This window comes from Erpetoichthys calabaricus, chromosome 6 (assembly GCF_900747795.2).
Source record: "Erpetoichthys calabaricus chromosome 6, fErpCal1.3, whole genome shotgun sequence".
In the NCBI taxonomy this organism is placed as follows: Eukaryota; Metazoa; Chordata; class Cladistia; order Polypteriformes; family Polypteridae; genus Erpetoichthys; species Erpetoichthys calabaricus.
Genome location: NC_041399.2, coordinates 216,178,405 through 216,199,146, shown reverse-complemented (window position 1 = coordinate 216,199,146; position 20,742 = coordinate 216,178,405). Strand labels below are relative to the sequence as shown.

At 45.0% G+C, this 20,742-nt stretch overlaps 3 protein-coding genes across 3 annotated transcripts in view; 1 reads left to right on the top strand and 2 right to left on the bottom strand.

The window, feature by feature from the left end:
* The window catches only part of ofcc1 (orofacial cleft 1 candidate 1), a 128,919-nt gene extending 117,320 nt beyond the window's left edge, over positions 1–11,599 (bottom strand). The window contains exons 1-3 of the mRNA XM_051928809.1: positions 11,594–11,599; positions 9,290–9,511; positions 4,248–4,511 (exon numbers count right to left, since the gene is read on the bottom strand). Coding sequence (XP_051784769.1) covers positions 4,248–4,511; positions 9,290–9,511; positions 11,594–11,599 — 492 coding nt within the window. The remainder of the gene's footprint in view (positions 1–4,247; positions 4,512–9,289; positions 9,512–11,593) is intronic.
* Positions 1–20,742, top strand: part of tmem14ca (transmembrane protein 14Ca) — a 1,114,298-nt gene that overhangs the window by 406,247 nt on the left and 687,309 nt on the right. The window lies entirely within an intron of this gene.
* Positions 19,686–20,742, bottom strand: part of LOC127528389 (orofacial cleft 1 candidate gene 1 protein homolog) — a 42,171-nt gene continuing 41,114 nt past the window's right edge. The window contains exon 6 of the mRNA XM_051929017.1: positions 19,686–19,982. Within this exon, the coding sequence (XP_051784977.1) occupies positions 19,865–19,982 (118 nt within the window). The 3' untranslated portion in view covers positions 19,686–19,864. The remainder of the gene's footprint in view (positions 19,983–20,742) is intronic.

Below are 20,742 nucleotides of genomic sequence, written 5' to 3'. Positions count from 1 at the left end.
AATTCACTTCTGCATTCCTCCAACATCTGCTCTCACATATTATAGTTAAGCATGAAAAAGATGAGGGGCCTGTCATAAACTGTACAAGATAAGGCCTGCAGGGGGCAGCACCGGGACACACTCCACCACTGCACCCAATAGGGAATCCAATCAAATAGACGACTCACCCTTGAAGAGTGGAAGCAAACCAGAAACTCCAGTGGACTGAATAATGGAGATGAGGAAGAGGAGCGCATGCCAAAGGGGTGGCAAGCAGCAGACCCACTGGAGCTCAGCTTCTGACATGTTTGAACTCCAAATACACCGCCATGTCACCTATGGAGAGACCCTCAGGGCTTCCTACATCAGTCCACGTGCATCTCCTCACTGCCATGTCTGTTTTGAGTGACGGACCACTGGACAGTCGTGGACTAACACCGTGAGGACTCCATATAAGTGAAGGAGCTTGGTGGTCTACTCTCTCCAAGTCAGGTCATTCGGTCTGTCAATCAGTATGTTAGATAGATAGAGAGATGAAAGGCACGATCTATCTATCTATCTATCTATCTATCTATCTATCTATCTATCTATCTATCTATCTATCTATCTATCTATCTATCTATCTATCTATCTATCTATCTATCTATCTATCTATCTATCTCTCTTGTATAGTGCCTTTCCTTCCTATGTATCTGCTATGTGGTCCACCAGAGATCAGGGTTCAAATCCTCCCCCAGTCATTGAACTTCTGTTCTCTTTAAAGTGACTTGTGTTGAGTGGCACAGCGGTCAGCACTACCGCCTCACAGCACCAGATGCCCGGGTTCAAATGCTGACCCATTTACTGTCCTTGTGAGGACATCTCTCCACTAAGGTGACTTCCATAAGGTGACTGATCATTAGTCAGTGTTCAGATGCACATGTTTTCACTGCCCAGTTAAAATGACTGGCACTGCTGCTGCCTGATTTTGTGATAAGTGGCATCATTTGGTTCTATTGTCTCATGGCAGTAGTGATTTGGGTTCAAACCCCCCAGCAGGTCACTTTGTGCCCGGTGAAGTCACTTGCACTGCTGCCCATTGATTTTGCATTGAGTGACACGATGGAGTAGTGCTTGGCAGCGCCTCCTTACAGGTCTAGTGCTCTGAGTTCAAATGCCATGCTGGGCTGCTGCCCATGTGTAGCTGGCACACTCTCCCTTTTTTATCCCCATCATAAAGACATGCCAGCTGGTCTAACTGGGGACCCTAAATTGGCCCTGTGTGACGCGATGGCACCATGGCAGGCGCAGCCCTCGTGACCTTGGGCTGATGATTCATTTTTTACTCTGCCCAGCTAACATACTTGGAGTCTATTGAGGGCTTTGATTTTGGAGCTTAATATTAGAAATTTTTCTGTTTATTTAAAACCAGCATGCCAGCGAGACTGGTGGAGAGCCTGGTGAGCCCGTCGCCCGTCCATTCATATCACATTTTATTTATTCTATCATTTTCTGAAGTCAGGTCACAATTGCAATAACCTGACGGTATGCCAGTCATAACAGGGCATACTTGGTGCCCACGTAGTTTAGTGGCACCAACTCATCTTGCAAAGGAAAGCAGAGTAGCTGGAGCAAAGCCACATGGGTATAAAGGCTGGGCATTGAACCCAGGACTCTGCACTACTGTGCTACTCTTTTTAGAGCTCTGTTCTTTGCATATCTTATTGCTCAGGTTGTGCCAGCACACTGGGTGTGCACTCCACACCTGCCCTTAGTGCCCACATAATGCCAGGCACTGCTGATTATTTGTTGTGTGTGTTCCAAATCAGACATGAAAACAGGTAGAGGCACAGGGTCAGAGAATAAATCCACACTCATGGCAAGTCAAGAATGGCAGTGCCATTTATTTGGAGGAAATGCCAAACGTCACAGAAGACAGGGACTAATGGATCTGCGGGTGCATGTGGAGCTCAGGTGGTGATTGATAGAAGACGCGGGTGCAAGGAATAAAAAATGACCAAAATGCTCAAACTGAAGAAAAAGAATAATAATCTTGAGTTATTAATGAAGAGACTGCCTTGGAGGGATGTGGTTGTGCCCGCCGCTGGTGGGCACAGCTTCCCCATGCCAACTTGGTAAGAGAGTGTAACATCTCTCTGACCTGTCTTATATTAAAATGACCTCCCTTAGGGTTTAATGGAATTCAAATCTGGTGAACATGGTGCTGTGAAAAAGTATTTGCCCCTTCCTAATTGGTTCAATAGCCTCATGAGTGTCACCTGTACAGAGGACAGTGAAGCCTCGGTGTCTGCTGATGTGACACAAGAAGTGGCCAGTTAGAGAAGGGAGCCTGTGGGGGGCACACACAATGCCATCTTAAATCAAGGAGCAAAAGTGATTCCTGTGTGATAAAGTAATTGCCCCCATAGTTTCTAAATTTGGTGGCAGCCATAACAAACACCTTTTCTCTACCTTCTCTGCCTTCTACAAAGTCAAGGGGTCCGAATACTTGTGTAAGATGGGAGACATCTCAGATTTTGATTGAATTTGCAAACCTTTCTAAAACCGCATTTTAAAACACGCAGCCTGGGATGTCTCACAGAGAGCTGGGAATGCGGCCGACAAGCACCAGGACTCCTTCATTAGACTTCATTTTTAAATTTTTTAAAAATTTCTTGTCCACATTTCTTGGAGTGTCCACCGGAGCCGCGACACCTTAACTGTTTCTTTTAATTTAGCATCATATTTTGTCTAAGGATCTTAAGCCATTCTAGATGATAAATAGGCAAAATGAAGTATGTGGGGCAAATACTTTTCACAAGTAGGGGGCAAATACTTTTTTACATGTAGGGGGCAAATACTTTTTCACAATGTTGTGTGTATTCTGTTGAGTTTCACAGCAGGAAGGAGGGCACTGGGCACAGAGGGGTCATATAAGTGACATGCGGTCATAGAAGAATTGCACCACTAGGGGGCAGTAAGCTGTATAAGTGCCCCATAAGGGTAACAGCATATGAGATGGGGGGGGGGGGGGGGGGGCACACTGACAGAGGTAATACTCTCCTGAGACACTAGAGGGCAGGCAACACAGCCCATGACAAGCAGAGCTCCGGGGGGGCTGTCCCTTCTGTCATATGTCAACTGGGGTGTGTTGGATTGTTTCGGGTTATTTTCTGTTATATTCTTTGTTAATTTTAAAGTTTCATTTTTTTGCACATTAATTGTTATTTATTACTTGGCTGACTCTTTTATCCAAGGTGACTTACAACATTTCAGTTCCTACTGGTTACACTTTTTTTGTTTTCCCATTTGGAGCACCGATAAGTCAAATGACCTGCTGGGGGTCTCCCAGTGTCAGTAGTGGGATTTGAACCCATAGCCACAGATTTGGAGTCCTGAGCCGTCCCCACTGCGCCACATGGCCTGCCATTTTTTGATGTTTGTGTTTTTGTAGCCTCTGCTACTTCTATTATTATTTTCTATTTATGTATTTAATGTTCTGCTCTGTTTCTTGTATTCTGTGGGTGGAGTCACAAGAGGCGGAGCCACATGACGTAACACCTTAAGGACCGCCCCCCGCCTATATATTGTGAGGCTGAGGATTGGCTCCTTCAGTGGACCGTTCCCCTTTGCCAGTACTGGTTTTCTGGATTCTTGGATTGCGGATTATGATTTCTTTTCCTGTAGCCTTGTTAGGCAAACTCTTTTCATTTTTGCCTTGTAATCCTTATAAATAAATGTAACAAATGCAATCATTAGACTTGTCTCTCAAGCTAAGGGGATTTTTACGGTTCATCTCCCTTTACTGTACTTTAAAGGTAAATTTTGAACTTAAGCAGACATAACCCTCCTCTTTGGGCCTGTGTAGACCGCAGCCTGTCTGTGGAGTTTGGAGAGACACCTAGAAAAGGCCCTGGCCAGGCTGATGGGTCTTCTCGAGGTCTCACACAATTTTTTTGCCATTTTGAGAAGATGCAATTCCTAACACCTCCAGGCCACTTGGGGGCACTACACCATCATGAATCGGACAGTTTACCATTGACGGGAGGCTGTTTGAAGTCCTGGCCCTTACAAGGTACATTGGATGTTAAAGGGGCAGTGGATGTTCAGCCACCAGAGGGCACTCTAGAACTCCTGGACTCTTGATAATGGCAATGATAATCACACTTACACCCCTGGTCAATGGGTCAGTGAGCTCAGAGTTGGGTCAAAGGTCACTGCTGGGAAGAAAGAGAACAATCAAGGACAGTCATTTGAGTAACAGCCTGGGCACAAAAGGGGCACAGTACCTCGAAGTAGAGATTGCACAGCCAGTTGTCCAAGTCTGACAGGATTGATGCTTCAAATTTGCCAAACTGATCAATTCTGGGATTGTAATGGCCCCTTAACAGCGGACACTTGAACTTCCCTTCCACAGCATCCAGCTGGAGGTTGCAAATCGGGAAAGCACCCCAGGCGAAGAACTGCATGGCATGTAGTGTGGTACCCGAGAGGAGGCCGAGTTCGAACACAAAGACCATGCCAGGCTGCATGTCACTCCTCCTGGGCAGCACCTGCAGTTGGAAAAAAAAAAACAAAGAAAGACAGCAGTCTGAGCGTCCATCTGTTTACAAAACACCTCATCTGATTCAGGGTGGAAAGGAGTGCTGTGCCTAACCGGGCAACGCTGGGTACAAGGCAGGAACCAGCCATGGAAGGGGCACCCACTGGACCAGTTTAGACCTGCCAATTAACCATCATGATCATCTACTGAAGCTCTAAAGAAGACCAGCAAGTGACCATGCAGTGGTACTGAGAAACTATGACACTTGAGTGGTGAAAGAGGGACCACCAGGAGCGACGGAGCAGGGTGAGGAGTTGTTGAGGAATTCGGGATCAGGTTGGAGGAGCTGCATGGAGAGCACCACACTTGAAGGCAAAGATCAAAGTGGATAAGGAGAAGAGCTGAGCACTCAGCTGACCACAAAGAGATGGGGAAAGGCACTATAATCATCATCATCATCATCATCATACATTTTATTTACATAAGGCCTTTCCAATGCTAAAAGCACTTAGATAGATAGATAGATAGATAGATAGATAGATAGATAGATAGATAGATAGATAGATAGATAGATAGATAGATAGATAAAATTTGGTGTAGTAGGCAGGATCACTCAGATAGATAGATAGATAGATAGATAGATAGATAGATAGATAGATAGATAGATAGATAGATAGATAGATAGATAGATAGATAGATAGATAGAATTTGGTGTAGTAGGCAGGATTACTCAGATAGATAGATAGATAGATAGATAGATAGATAGATAGATAGATAGATAGATAGATAGATAGATAGATAGATAGATAGATAGATGTCTAAGGCACTATATAAGGACCATGCAGCACATAACCCTTCAAGGCGCTATTTTGATTGGTCGACAGGACAGGCCTCGTGTTTCACAGATATATTCAAAGAGATACAAAGGGCACTAAACCAAATACCCAAATGAAGTTCCATACAAGAGAGATGGACACATGCAGTAGATACCTGGTCAGATGTGAAAGGCACTATATCAGAGATACCTCGTAGATAGTAAAGACGCCATATAACAGACATAGTTGTTCAAGTACTGCATAACACAGACGGATTGACATGAAAGGCACCATTTAACAGATAGACATTAAAGGCGCTATATAGAGTGACATGATTTAATAAATATCGCTAGCTGGATATGTATGACACCGTATAGAACTGACACTCAGATTGACAGGCAGGACAGACACCACAGACGCCCTCTTTAACTTGTAGATACTGAAGGTTCTCCTTCTCCATACAATGATAGTCAGAACGCGCACTTATCATTGACAGTTGTGTTAAACCCAATAGTCGATAGATAGGCGTGAAAGGCGCTATATAATCACCGTTTAATGAAGAGATATTAAATAGTCTACCATGGCACTATATAATTGATACGTCCGTCCCGGTGCTAATTTCTCTTGTTTCCCGCCACGCCTGTTCCACTTTCCGCCGCCTCTCGAGACCCCCCCGTGTCGCGTGCTCCGCTCATTTTATTGTTCTCTTCTCGCCGGCCTTTGTGCTGGGGGTTGTCACTGACACGGGCGCTCCACTCGGGGAGTTGAAGGACTCGGTCCGCGCGGTGAAGTAGAAGCAGATGCTCCAGGAATGTGGTGGCCCGTGGCACCTGCCATTAAGCCATTAGAGAGGGTCGCCTTTTATTTAAAGCACATTTTCCAATTTCTGCTGATGAGGTCCAGATTGTGCAGAACTCGTCGACGTCTTCTTTTTGTTCTCTTATTATTGTCAAAGACCTCAGAGGAGGAAGTGCCGTCAAACTCAAATTAAGATCACGGAAAGAGAAAAACAAAATAATAAAAATAATAATAACCAAAAAATAAAAAAAGTAAAATAAGCAAAGCCCCCCTTCAACGGGGTCCACAAAGACAGAAGGCGGCTGGGAGCTGATCCAGAATCGGCGCACGTTTATTGTCACGAGTGTCACTCGCTTGTCCCTTAAGATGCCGAATCCCCGGCTACACTGGGAAGCGTAACAGCGCATCAAAGACGTGGGCCTCCTTGACTTTCTGGAGGGATCTGAGAAGGGAGATAAAAACGTCATGGCAGCCATCCTGTTCAGGCGGACGGCAGGAGATAAAGCAGTGAGGTCCTCCTACAAGGGCGAATTCCTCATTTCTACCAAGAAGGCAGCAGCAGGTACGAGAAGATATCAGGGCACGGGAGCAGAGGGCACAATAAGCGCTTGAACCCAGGACCACCTGAGCTGAGGATAACAGGCCACACCAGGGAAATAGAAGCCAAGTGATATGGTAACACTTGAAAAGGGAGCAGGGAACACAAGGGTTCAAGTAACCTTGGGCAGGGCTTGGCAAAAGTCAAAAATACAATATGGAGACACGGGGTTGGCATGAGTGTGAGCACCAAGATATGAAATCCAGTAGGGCTACTTGCTCTCATGCACCCCCAGCTCATGGATGTCAGTACATTGTCACCAGTTAAGTCATCAGTGCCATCCAAAACACCAAACAAAAGAACAGGCTGGGAGGAAACAAAGCAAAAGGAATCCTCCGTGTGTCGTTGGGCATCACAGGATGGAGGAGTAACCACCCTGCTTCACTGAACACCATGTGGCTGTCTGTCCTTACCTTCACTCTCTGCCACCCTCACAAAAAGCGGGCCAGGCTCAGGACACACCTAGTGGCACCAGAGGTCACATTAGGGACACTGATAAAGCAAATGTTACCATTGCTGCCGAGTAGTACTGCCAGCTAGTGGCACTTGAAGGTACTGCAGCAGACTCCATTAGTGACCTAAATGGATCTTCTGTCCAATAAGGGCACCCTGCTGAGGTCCGGCAAGAACTCCAAAACGATCCAATGGTGAACTACGAACAGAGTTCTGCATAGCAACAGGACTTAAGGGTGGGAACAGGGACAGAGACAATGTCACCCACCTGAGGAGCATAATGAAGAGTGAGGTTCAGCTAAGCAAAGGAGGGCCCACCGAAAAAAGACAGCAGGAGTGTGTGAGGAAAATGGATGGAGACCCTGCTTACAGACTGTCTTTAAATGAAGGCTGGAGAGGTATATAAATACAAATGAAAGGTGCTATATAATAAATGAGCAGGAGGGGCATTAAGTAAAGACAGAAATTAAAAGCAATACATAACAGATACATTCATACGTACTTAGAAAGACATGAAAGGCACTATATAACACTTAAATAGACTGGCATGATAGATAGATAGATAGATAGATAGATAGATAGATAGATAGATAGATAGATAGATAGATAGATGAAAGGCACTATATGACAGATAGATAGATAGATAGATAGATAGATAGATAGATAGATAGATAGATAGATAGATAGATAGATAGATAGATAGATAGATAGATAGATAGATGAAAGGCACTATATGATAGATAGATAGATAGATAGATAGATAGATAGATAGATAGATAGATAGATAGATAGATAGATAGATAGATAGATAGATAGATAGATGAAAGGCACTATATGATAGATAGATAGATAGATAGATAGATAGATAGATAGATAGATAGATAGATAGATAGATAGATAGATAGATAGATAGGAAAGGTACTATATGATAGATAGATAGATAGATAGATAGATAGATAGATAGATAGATAGATAGATAGATAGATAGATAGATGAAAGGCACTATATGATAGATAGATAGATAGATAGATAGATAGATAGATAGATAGATAGATAGATAGATAGATAGATGAAAGGCACTATATGATAGATAGATAGATAGATAGATAGATAGATAGATAGATAGATAGATAGATAGATAGATAGATAGATGAAAGGCACTATATGATAGATAGATAGATAGATAGATAGATAGATAGATAGATAGATAGATAGATAGATAGATAGATAGATAGAGTGAAAGGCACTATATAATAGATAGATAGATAGATAGATAGATAGATAGATAGATAGATAGATAGATAGATAGATAGATAGATAGATAGATAGATGAAAGGCACTATATGATAGATAGATAGATAGATAGATAGATAGATAGATAGATAGATAGATAGATAGATAGATAGATAGATAGATAGATAGATAGATAGAATTTCTTCGTTTTGTGACGTTTTCCTTTTTTCTGTTCTTTTTTCCTCTCCGGTATCCTCGCTCTCGAAGCCCCCGGTGATGTGACCCGTTTTTCCCCGCCGGTCTTCTCGTTACTTTGTAGACCTGCTGTTTAATTTACACGCACCGACCTAATGTCGCGTTTTCTTTTTCGCTCTTCTGAATGTTCCCGAAGTTAACCTACGGCCGGACTCCCTTGTGTTATTTATTTATTCATTTATTTATTTATTTATTTATTCATTCATTCATTCATTTTTTTCTCGCCGAGCTCCCCTTTCACCTCAGGGGGCTCACTGACAGTTTGTTTTTAAAGCCCCCATCCCGCCACCACCGCTGCCGCCCGACGTGAGGTGGTCACGCGGTTGTGACGTCATTCCGGTCCCGCACGACTTTTCTATTTCGGTTTTCCCCGACACGTCACTCCTGGAGTGGCCGAGCCCGTTTTCTGAGATACTCATCTTAGCGCTGCGCTCCTCGAGGGTCTTCTCGGTAGATGAGATCTTATCGGCCGGCATCACAAATCACATCCTTCCCCTTCCTCTCGGAATTGAAAACACATTTTTTTTGTTCGCCATACAGGGGGTCTCACACACACACACACACACACACACACACACACACACACACACACATGGGTTCAATCTCTGGTGATCTGAAACAAGAAGAATGGCTTACAGTGCAGACGCTCTGGTGGAAGGGCAGCTCCGCGCTCAGGAAGTGTCCGTCGTGCTGGACGGCCGTCGTCACTCTCGGCGCTGACCGCTGCAGGACGCGTCCACCCAGACGGCTGTGCAGTGAGACTCGCAGTGCGTAGCGTCCGCTGGGCAGTTTGTCTCGGACCCCCCGGAGGCACCTCAGTCTGACCTCGACTGGCTGTGGTGTCCTCGTCCAGTCCACCTGCAAAATTTGTCTTTATTATTAAAGACACAGGCAGTAACGCTCAGTAAAGTGTAGTAAAGGACAGTAAAGTGGCCGCCATTGTGGATTTAAACTTAAGGGATGGTGATGAGGTGCTGGAGCCAATCCAGGCAGCCAGCTATTGTCAGCGTGCCAGGTCAGTGACGAAGGGTCTCTCCGTCTCGTCCACATGTGCTGAAGATGTGGGGGCGCCGTGAGAAGCTGCAAAACCTGATTTGAACCCAAGCTTGCAAATCGACAACATCTGATTTGGGGACCCACCCAGAGGTGACCATTTATTAGGTACATCCCACCTTCCCACCACAGTGCTGTGAGGTACAAATTAGCATCAGTCAGCATTTAAATGGGCAAATGGTGCGACCCTTAGTGACTTTTAACCTGGCATGATAGCCGGTGCCATGCATATCGGTTCAAACAGCAGGATTCACGGATAAACACAGAAAGTAATTTATAATCGATGGCTAAATAAACAGATTGGAAGACGTGAATGTCGCTATATAATAGACAGATCCTCTCTATAATGAAGATAGGTGACATCGTGGATGAACACAGAGGGGCTTCAGAAGAAGGGTGAGAGTCGACTGACCACCAGTGGGCAGAGGGGCATCTCAGAACACTTCAGACTTTGACCCAGATGGTACAACCCAGGGCTAGTGCCAAGCTGTCAGCACATCTCCAGTGGGCTCAGCCAAGGAGGAGTGGTGGAAAAGTTACCTGGTCAGATGTGCTGAGGTGCCTTTGGCAACATGCTGGTGGAAGGATCAGCAGGACGAATCCATGGTGCCACCCTGTTTGGTGTCCCCAGTAAAGGCTGGTGGTGATGGTGTGGCACACACATGATGCTCACTAAAGGAATGGCAAGGTGTATCTGCTGACTGAAGACATCTCTTCATGGCTCCAGTTTATTCATATTTGGATGGACATGTCCATCATGGTCAGCCATCATGTCACAAGGCACGTATTGTCACGAATGCCACACATGACGGAGTGGCCTGCGCAGTTCCCATTCCCTAACCCTATTGGTAAGAAAAGTCCGTTGGCAGTGAGACTGGGCAGCAACTGCACCAAGCAGTCACTTTTGATGTGACAAAGCATTTGGGCAGCTCATTGGGCATCTTGTGGAATCTGTGGGCAGATGAAGAACAAAGGGGGTGCCCCACGTGTACATAATAAATTGGCCACTCACCGTGTATAAGTAATGGTAGTGAATCCTGCTCTGCCAAATATTAATAATTCTATAATAATACTTTACATTTATATAGCACCTTTCTCACTACTCAAAGCGCTCTCCATACAGGGAGGACCCGGGAAGCGAACCCACAATCTCCTTACTGCAAAGCAGCAGCACCACCACTGCATGATGATCAGCACAATGGTGTAGGCAATGGGCCCTCAGCCGAAAAGGACCACCCCACTGTGCTGTGTGACCCCGAGTGAGCCACTGAACCTGCCTGAGTTACAATCAGAATAACAAGAAGGAATTCTAATGTTGTCATCTGCCCTGAGGGAATGTGTCGAGTTAAGTGGCCTGCACTGTCCCCAGATATCTGCCCAGTTAGTGAAGAGTGCCACTGGCAGCAAGACTGGGCAGCCATCAAACCAGAAAACAGCTTCATATCCACACAACACACCGTTTGTGAGCAACATATTGGGCATCGGGGGTACCTAATAAACTGGCCACTCAGTGTGACACCATAGTGAGTGAGGACTGATGGACGGCAACACGGGAGGATGGCACACATGCAGGCAGGTGTGTGTGAATCGTCACCTTCTGGGTGGTATTGGCTATCAGGAAGAACAGAAAGCAGGTGGGCCGGCCGTGCACAGTAGGAGAATAAGGAGGGTGCCCCCTGCCTCCTGTGTGTGTGTGGCAGCATTAATGAGGCAGTGGAGCATAAACCACATGGATGCCAATTCACTCCCAACATCTAAATTTGTTGGGTGACCTTAAATGACCCACACCGATTCACATCATTTAAAGACATTCAAAGAATTAGACTTGGGAAAGGCGCTATATAAAATTAAATCAAGTAGTTTGTTGCCAATATAAATGTCACTCACCGACATTTAACTGAAGATGAACGATGCCCACCGCATTTTTAAAATTATTTCAGCCCTTCCAAAATTTTGCAACATGTCAGTTTTGAAATTAAGAGAGAGAAATTGACCATTGAGGGTCCTTAAAATGACATGCTGTGGACACACCAGGCTTGCAGAAGTCATATTCATTCACATGCACCCCATAGCGCCCCATCTGGTCACTCATATGTAAAGAGCATGGCGTACTTGCAGCAGTCACATTAACTGACGTGCATCCTGTAGCGCCCCCAACTGGTCACTCATATAAATGGACACTACCTACTTGCAGAAATCACATTCATTCACATGCACCCTGTAGCGCCCTCAACTGGTCACTCATATAAACTGGGGACTACCTACTTGCAGAAGTCATATTCATTCACATGCACCCCTTAGCGCCCCCATCTGGTCTCTGCTTTATAAGGAACACCCTGTACTTGTAGAAGATCATGTTAATTAACATGCACCCTGTAGCGCCCCCAACTGGTCACTCATATAAATGGACACTACCTACTTGCAGCAGTCACATTCATTCACGTGCACCCCATAGCGCCCCCATCTGGTCACTCATTTTCCATACATTACCTGCAGGTGTTTTTGAACCCCATTTTTTCTTCATTGGTGTTTGTTTTTCTCTTTATTAAAATTCATGAATTCAAATGCTTATGACATAAGAGCTAAGTGTGTGTTAAGTGTGTGTGAGGGAGGCCGCCATCCCAGTTACATTTAAATTAAATGTGCATCCTGATTTTCTGAGGAGGCTGACCGATGGCGTGGCCACTCTTCCTACGTCAGCCTCCAGCTTTGAACCTTGTAAGAAGGGGACGACAGTCCCAGACGGAGGAGGCTGTGTGTGGCAGTGATGGCTCCCCGGCCCCAAGAGCGAGCGCCTGCCCAAAGTTACTCACTGCTAGGCGGCTCTGATTACCGATTAGTTCATTTATGTTGGATTTCAGGGATCTCCATTTTAATTTTTTTTTCTCCACCTCCTCATCATCAGGTTGATGCCCCCTGGCGAGTCCAAGAGGTCATGGTGTGAGTTCAAAGGTCACCAGATGCATTTTGTATTTTGTGCTTTTTCATGAAGGACCTCCTTCAGGGGTCACGTGTCTTATGATACCGAGTGCCTGCCCCAAGTCATCAGTGACTGTTCACTCGTTCATTTTAGCTAATTGTGAAGGTTCTCCTCTTTATATTCATTGCCCCACTACAACATCAGATTGATGCCCCCCGGTGGGCTCAAGTGGTCAGAGTGTCAGATCAAACCCGTAGCCATGTTGGCTAACAGACATATTTTGAGTTTGTGGGCTTGATCCGAGGGGCCTGTCCTGTAAGTGGGGGTCAGGTGGTCCTAATTATTGACTAGTTTCTTTTCTGGATTCTCCACTTTATGTTCATTTGCTCATCAGGTTGAAGCCCCTCGGTGGGCCCGGATGGTCAGGAAGTGAAATGAAAGTTATGGTGGTATTGGCTACTCGTCATATTTTGTGTTTCTTGAATTTTTTTGGCAGGCAACCTCCTCCAGGTTATGGGGGCTGTAACAGCGAGCGCCCCCCCGGGTGGTGCTGCAAGGGCTAATGGACCACCAGAAGTGCTCCTGGGTGCAGGATAAAAGGATCTCGCTGCCACTTCACCAGGAGCCAGAGTTGATAGGAAGGTGGCAAAGCTTGCTGGAGGAGGAGTGGAGGCGGACAAAGAGAGGAAGGAAGGAAGACAAAGACAAAGAGTGTGCTGCTTGTGTGTTGTGACTGTGCTTTATTGTTACTGTGCTGTGGGAAACAACTGAGCAGCATTTCCACAAAAAAAAATCCTGTGCGCCGCGTTAAACCTGTGCCTTGCATCTGTTTGGGTGGCAGGAGTGCCCCCTGCAGGCCACACAGCCGTATTTAGCATTTTTGTATTTTTGGTCACAGGTCTTGTAAGAGCGAGCACCTGATTGGTTAATTCCTGTTCATGTTTAGGCCTCTCCACGTTGTATTTGCTGCCTCACTTCCTCGTCAGCTTGGTGCCACTCAGAGAGGAGACAAGAGGGCACAGCGTGAGATCAAATCTGCGGGCACATTGCCTACCAAACATGTTTTACACTTCCAGGTGTTTTTGAGGGGAGGCTCCTCTGGGTTACGTGTCCAGTAAGAGCGAGCGCCTGTCCGGAGTTGGTCTTTGTTAGGCGGCCCTGATTATAGATGAATTCATCTCCTTTGGGTCAGATCTCCTGTAAGAGTGAGGAGCACCGGCCTGGAATCACTTTTTGCAAGGTGGGCCTGATTATCGATGAACTCATTCCAGTCTGCTTTTGGGGGTCTCCACTTTATATTGATTTCATTATTTATCAGGTTGCTGCCCCCTGGTGGTTCAAAGAGGTCAGGGCGTGAGATGACACCTGTGGCCACCTTGGCTACTGGACATGCTTTGATGAGGACCTCCTCAGGGTCTCATGTCCTGTTTGAGTAAGCGCCTGACTGATGTCAGTCTTTGCTAGGTGGCCCCCCAGTGAGTTATTTCAGGCATGCTTTATGGGTTCTCTATTTTATGTTCCTCATCAGATTGATGCCCCCTGCTGGGCCCAAGAAGTCATGGCATGAGATTAAACCTGCGGTTATGTTGGCTACTAGACCTAATTCGTGCTTCCAGACTCTGTGCCAGTGGGCACCCCCTCCAGGTCACACGTCATATAAGAGCAAGTCTTGGTAGGTGGACCCAATTATTGGTTTTGGGGTCATCTCCACTTTATATTCATGTCACCACTCGCCCTGGTGGACCCAAGAGGTCACGGCATGAGAAGTAAGCTGATGTTGCATTGGTGACCTGACATATTTTGCATTTCATATTTTTCACGGGGGACCTCCTCTGGCTCATGTATCTTGGATTAGGTGGGCCCCTTGAGTTATTTCCACTTGCTGTTTGGCTTCTCCAGTTCCTCATCAGATTGATGCCCCCTGGTGGGCCTAAGAAGTCACGGCGTGAGATTAAACCTGCGGCTGCATTGGCTACTAGACCTAATTTGTGCTTCCAGACTTTGTGCCAGTGGGGGGTGGTGGGGGGGTCTCCTTTCGGTCAGACCTCCTGTAAGACTGAGGAGCGCCAGCCTGGAGTCACTTATTGCAAGGTGGGCCTGATTATCGATGAACTCATTCCAGTCTGCTTTTGGGGGTCTCCACTTTACGTATATTGATTTCACAATTTATCAGGATGCTGCCCCCTGGTGGTTCAAAGAGGTCAGGGCGTGAGATGACACCTGTGGTCACCTTGGCTAGCAGACCTCTTTAGCAGAGACCTCCTCTGTGTTAAATGTCCCATAAGAGCGAGTGCCTGCCTGAAGTCAATCTTTGCTAGGTGGCCCCAATTATCAGTTCAGTCCATCTAATCTAATGTCAGGGGTCTCCACTTTGTATCGATTTCTCCATTGTAGGCTCATCAGCTGGATGTTCCAATTTTGGGTCACTAGGTCAAGGCGTGAGCGACATTGGCTCCCAGACATATTTGCGTCTCAGATTTTTGGCAAGGGACCTCTGCTGCCTCACGTATCATGTATTAGGTGGTCCCCAATGAGTTATTTCAGGGGTATTTTATGGGATCCTCCACTTTCTGTTTGGCTACCCCAGTCCCTCATCAGGTTAATGTCTCCTGGTGGACCCAAGAAATCACAGCATGAGAAATAAGCTGAGGTTGCATTGATGACCTGACATATTTTGCATTTCATATTTTTCACGGGGGACCTCCTCTGGCTCATGTATCTTGTATTAGGTGGGCCTCATGACTTATTTCCACTTTCTGTTCGGCTTCCCCAGTTCCCCATCAGGTTGATGCCCTCTGGTGGACCCAAGAAGTCACGGCATGAGATTAAACCTGTGGCTGCATTGGCTACTAGACCTAATTTGTGCTTCCAGACTTTGTGCCAGTGGGCACCCCCTCCAGGTCACACGTCATATAAGAGCAAGTCAGTCTTTGGTAGGTGGACCCAATTATTGGTTTTGGGGTCACCTCCACTTGATACTGCCTGGAGTCGGTGTTTGTAGGCGGCTCAGATTGTGGATGAGTTCATTTTCCTGTGGTTTTGAGGGTCTTCACTTTTCATTCCTTTCACCTCTCATCAGTTGGACTCGCCCTGGTGGACCCAAGAGGTCACAGCATGAGAAGTAAGCTGAAGACACCTGACATATTTGGCATTTCCTTCATTTTTTTATTTTCCCCTTTGGGTCAGATCTCCTGTAAGAGTGAGGAGCGCCGCCCTGGAGTCAGTTTTTGGAAGGTGGCCCTGACATTCCTGTCTATTTTCGGGGGTCTCCACTTTATATTCATCCATCCATCCATTTTCCAACCCGCTGAATCTGAACACAGGGTCACGGGGGTCTGCTGGAGCCAATCCCAGCCAACACAGGGCACAAGGCAGGAACCAATCCCAGGCAGGGTGCCAACCCACCGCAGCCACTTTATATTGATTTCACTATTTATCAGGTTGCTGCCCCCTGGTGGTTCAAAGAGGTCAGGGTGTGAGATGACACCTGCGGTCACCTTGGCTAGCAGACCTCTTTAGCAGGAGACCTCCTCTGTGTTAAATGTCCCATAAGAGCGAGCGCCTGCCTGAACTCAGTCTTTGCTAGGTGGCCCCGATTATCAGTTCAGTCCTTCTAATCTGATTTCAGGGGTCTCCACTTTGTATCAATTTCTCCATTTTATGCTCATCAGCTGGACCCCCTTTTTTGAGGCCCACAAGGTCAAAGCCTCCTGGACATATTTTGTATGTCAGATTTTTTGCACAGGACCTCCTCTGCCTCGCATATCTTGTGTTAGGTGGTCCCTAATGAGTTATTTCAGGGGTATTTTATGGGTCCTCCACTTTCTGTTCTGCTTCCTCAGTTCCTTATCAGGTTGATGCCCCCTGGTGGGCCCAAGAAGTCACGACGTGAGATTAAACCTGCGGTTATGTTGGCCAATAGACACATTTTGTCCATCCAGACATTTTGTAGGTGGGCACCCCCCCCCCCCACCAGGTCACACGTCATGTAAGAGTGAGCGCCTGCCTGGAGTCAGTGTTCGTAGGCGGTCCCGATTATGGATGAGTTCATTTTACTGTAGTTTTGGGGGTCTTCACTCCACTCATCAGATGGTGGACCCCAGAGGTCCCATCATGAGAGGTAAGCTGAAGCCGCGTTGGCCCCCACACATCTTTTACATGTTGGGACCACCTGCTTTGAGCGAGTGCCCACCTGAAGTCAGGCACCTCGATTATTGAGGAGTTCATTCAAGGGGTTTATTTTTGGGGGTCTCTCCACCTTTTTTTTTGTATTTGAATTTATTTTCCCCTCTTCCTCACGAGGCTGATGCCCCCCGGTGGGCCTGAGGGATCACAGCGTGAGATCAAAGCGGCGGCGGTGGCATCGGCTACCAGATGCAGTTTGCATTTCCGTATTTTTTTTTTTTTTTTGCCGGAAAGGCGACATAAAGAAGAAAGTTCCCTCCACGTCTCCCTGTAGCCTAATATTGGAAGATTACGGCGCCTCGTTAATTATTTTCATTTTAATTAGTAAATCTTAATTAACAATGAACATTCACCCTTAAAATGTTTGGATTTGGAGCGAGGGAGCGAGAGAAAGGAGCGGAAAAGGGAAGAAGAAGAAAAAAGTGAATAAATATGACAATCTCTTTGGGACCTCCAGGCAGGATTACTGATGCAGGCAGACTCAGTTATTAAACACATTCGAAATTAAATGCCTCCATGAATTTTGCACAGAAATATATTTTCATAGTTTTGCATGCCAAATGTGACATTTTATATTTGAGCTTCATCTGCCGCAGTCATTTTGGAAATGTCATCTAAACAAAGATTTTGTCATTTACCAATGAAATTACTATGCATGGCAGGTTAGCCATTGCTTTTCTGGCTGGGCTGCTTGTTTCAAGTCAGCAAGCCATAAAAAATCTTTATCTCTGTGAAACACAGCAATTTGGGAGATAATCGAATGGTGACTGGGGGGCACAAGTGCCAGGCTGAGGAATTATACCACAATCTCTCGTGCATTTACAACCTTCCTCAAAGCGACTTGTCACCCTGGCAGGAAGGCCCCATAGAAGATTCATTACATCTCTAAGCCTGCCTGGCGCTACAGACTTCTCGGCTCCCATGCGCCAGGCAGGCACCCTACATATGGGTGTGCCCGATGGAGAGAGCTGGGGAGTCGGGAGGAGATGGGCACCGCGGAGGACAAGCACATGCTGCTACGACTGGGGTAATCCATACAGACGAGGCTGGGGATGTCAGGGTCCTGTACTGTGTGCTGTGCCAAGTGAATGGGCATAGGGGGGATAAGAGGGCAAACCCTCTTAACATTTTGAACTTACAGGTGGAAAACATGAAGAATAAACTGGACTGAATATGGGAAGACAACAGAAGGGATGGTATAGTATAGTATAGTATAGTATAGTATAGTATAGTATAGTATAGTATAGTATAGTATAGTGCAATATAGTATAGGATAGCATAGTATAGCGTAATACAGTATAATATGTTAGCATAGTATAGTATAGTGCAGCATAGCATACTATAATATGTATAACTTAGCATAGTATAGTAAAGTATAGTACAGTACAGTATAGCATCGAATAGTGTAGTATAGTGCAATATAGTATAGTATAATATGTATGGCATAACATACTATAGTTTAGAATAGTGAAGTATAGCATAGTATAGTTTAGCATAGTATAGTACAGTACAGTATAGCATAGCATAGTATAGTATAGTTTAGAATAGTGTGGTATAGCATAGAATATTATAGTACAGTACAGTATAGCATAGCATGGTATAGTTTAGCATAGCATAGTATAGTATAGTACAGTATAGTATAGCATAGTATAGCATATTATAGTATAGTACAGTATAGCATAGAATAGTGTAGTATAGTGCAATATAGTATAGTATAATATGTATGGCATAACATAGTATAGTTTAGAATAGTGAAGTATAGCATAGTATAGTTTAGCATAGTACAGTACAGTACAGTATAGCATAGTATAGTTTACCATAGTATAGTATAGTACAGTGTAGTACAGTACAGTATAGTATAGCATAGTATAATATGTATAGCATAGCATAGTATAGTTTAGCATAGTATTGCATATTATAGTATAGTACAGTATAGCATAGAATAGTGCAGTATAGTGCAATATAGTATAGTATAATATGTATGGCATAACATAGTATAGTTTAGAATAGTGAAGTATAGCATAGTATAGTACAGTACAGTATAGCATAGCATAGTATAGTTTAGAATAGTGTGGTATAGCAAAGAATATCACAGTACAGTACAGTATAGCATAGCATAGTTTAGTATAGTATAGTATAGTACAGTACAGTATAGCATAGTATAATATGTATAGCATAACATAGTATAGTTTAGCATAGTATTACATATTATAGTATAGTACAGTATAGTATAGCATAGCATTTTATAGCATTGCATAGTATAATATGTATAGCATAGCATACTATATACTATATAGTGTAGAATAGTGGAGTATAGCATAGTATTGTACAGTACAGTACAGTACAGTATAGCATAGTATAATATGTGTAGCATAGTTCAGTATAGCATAGCATAGTATAGTTTAGTATACTGTATATTATTGTATACATTATAACAATCCCAACTCAAGGGGCATTACAGTTCAACACAAAAGTGCCAATGCTTGATGATCCAATAAGGGCTGTTATGTATGATTTTATATAGCACCTTTCCATAATGACACCACCCTTAAAATGTGACAATATTTTTAGATTAGGGGGGGCAGGCTGATTTGTGGCAGGTGGGGCCTACATGTACTGACCAGATAAGAAAATAAGAAACAGAGTGGGGGTCTGACTCTCACATCTAATCCCAGCACCTTTGGTGAGCCAGCAGCTCATAACAGCACAAGGCATCAGAAACAAAACTCATCCGAGAAATGAGAGAAACAGAAATGACAGGGAAGAGTGGAGATTTCAGATATTCAACCAGAATTCTACTCCAGGAGTCAGCTTTGGCAACACGAGATTTAGAACAGAATGCTTTTTTAGGGGGGGGGGGGCTGAAGGGGGCTATCTGTGATCGTGGGAGCTTCACAACAAATAGGGGGCATCACTGAGCTAAAGAAGTCAGAAAATAGTTGGAGAGAAGATGTAGCACTGGTTTGGGGAGAAACTGAACCTGGGATCTTCTACATCAGGAGCCATTCATATTTGTCTTTAATTCCAGTTCTCATAAAGCCCACCTCAGGAGGTCAGCACCTTACCTGCCCATCAAGTCCATGCTCGCCGCCCCACTCCCTCAGCTCGCCATACTGGGCCGTCACTTCACCTTGGCACTTCTTCACTGCTTTCACCAGGTAGCTTTCTGCTCTGCAAATCAATGAGGAATTCATTAACAACACAGGCACCCCACTCCATGATTCCTGTGCCACCAGGGGGCTAAAACCACAGAAGGAATGGAAATCAAAAAAGCAAAGAGAGAGCCACACAGCCAAGTCAGCACACCGGACATGAGACGCATGGGTGACACTGGAGGGGACTTCAAAATCCCTCCAAAGTGCCAGTCTGTGCCACTGAGTCCATTTGGGAGGCAAAATCCATAAATAGGAGAGAAAGGATTTTATAGCAGCGTTAAGAACAGAAGAACCACTAGAGGAAGATGAGAACAGGGCACTCAGCCAGGCGAGCACACCAAGCCAACCCACTTAGAGTCTCCGAATAAACATCAAGTCGAGATTTCAAAGTCCCCAAAACTTCCAATGTCCACCACACTATCTGGACATTCGTTTCCTGTGTCTGTGGCTCATTGTGTGATTTACACCTTTGTAACGCTTGGGTCAAATCTGCCTGAACACGTTTACAGCTGTGGCCCCGTGTTCTTCTTTGATTTTTATTTTAAGTCAACAGCTGGAATCCACCGTCCTAATCTCCTTCATCATTTTAAACACCTCAGTCACGTCACTGTCCTGCTTTGTCGCTCTCCATGGTACTGAACAAGTCTAGTTGCTCACCTCTGGACCTTCTCTAGTGCTGCTATGTCTTCTCTGTGATAATAATAATAATAATAATAATAATAATAATAATAATCATCATCATCATCATCATCATTCTTTACATTTATATACGTAGC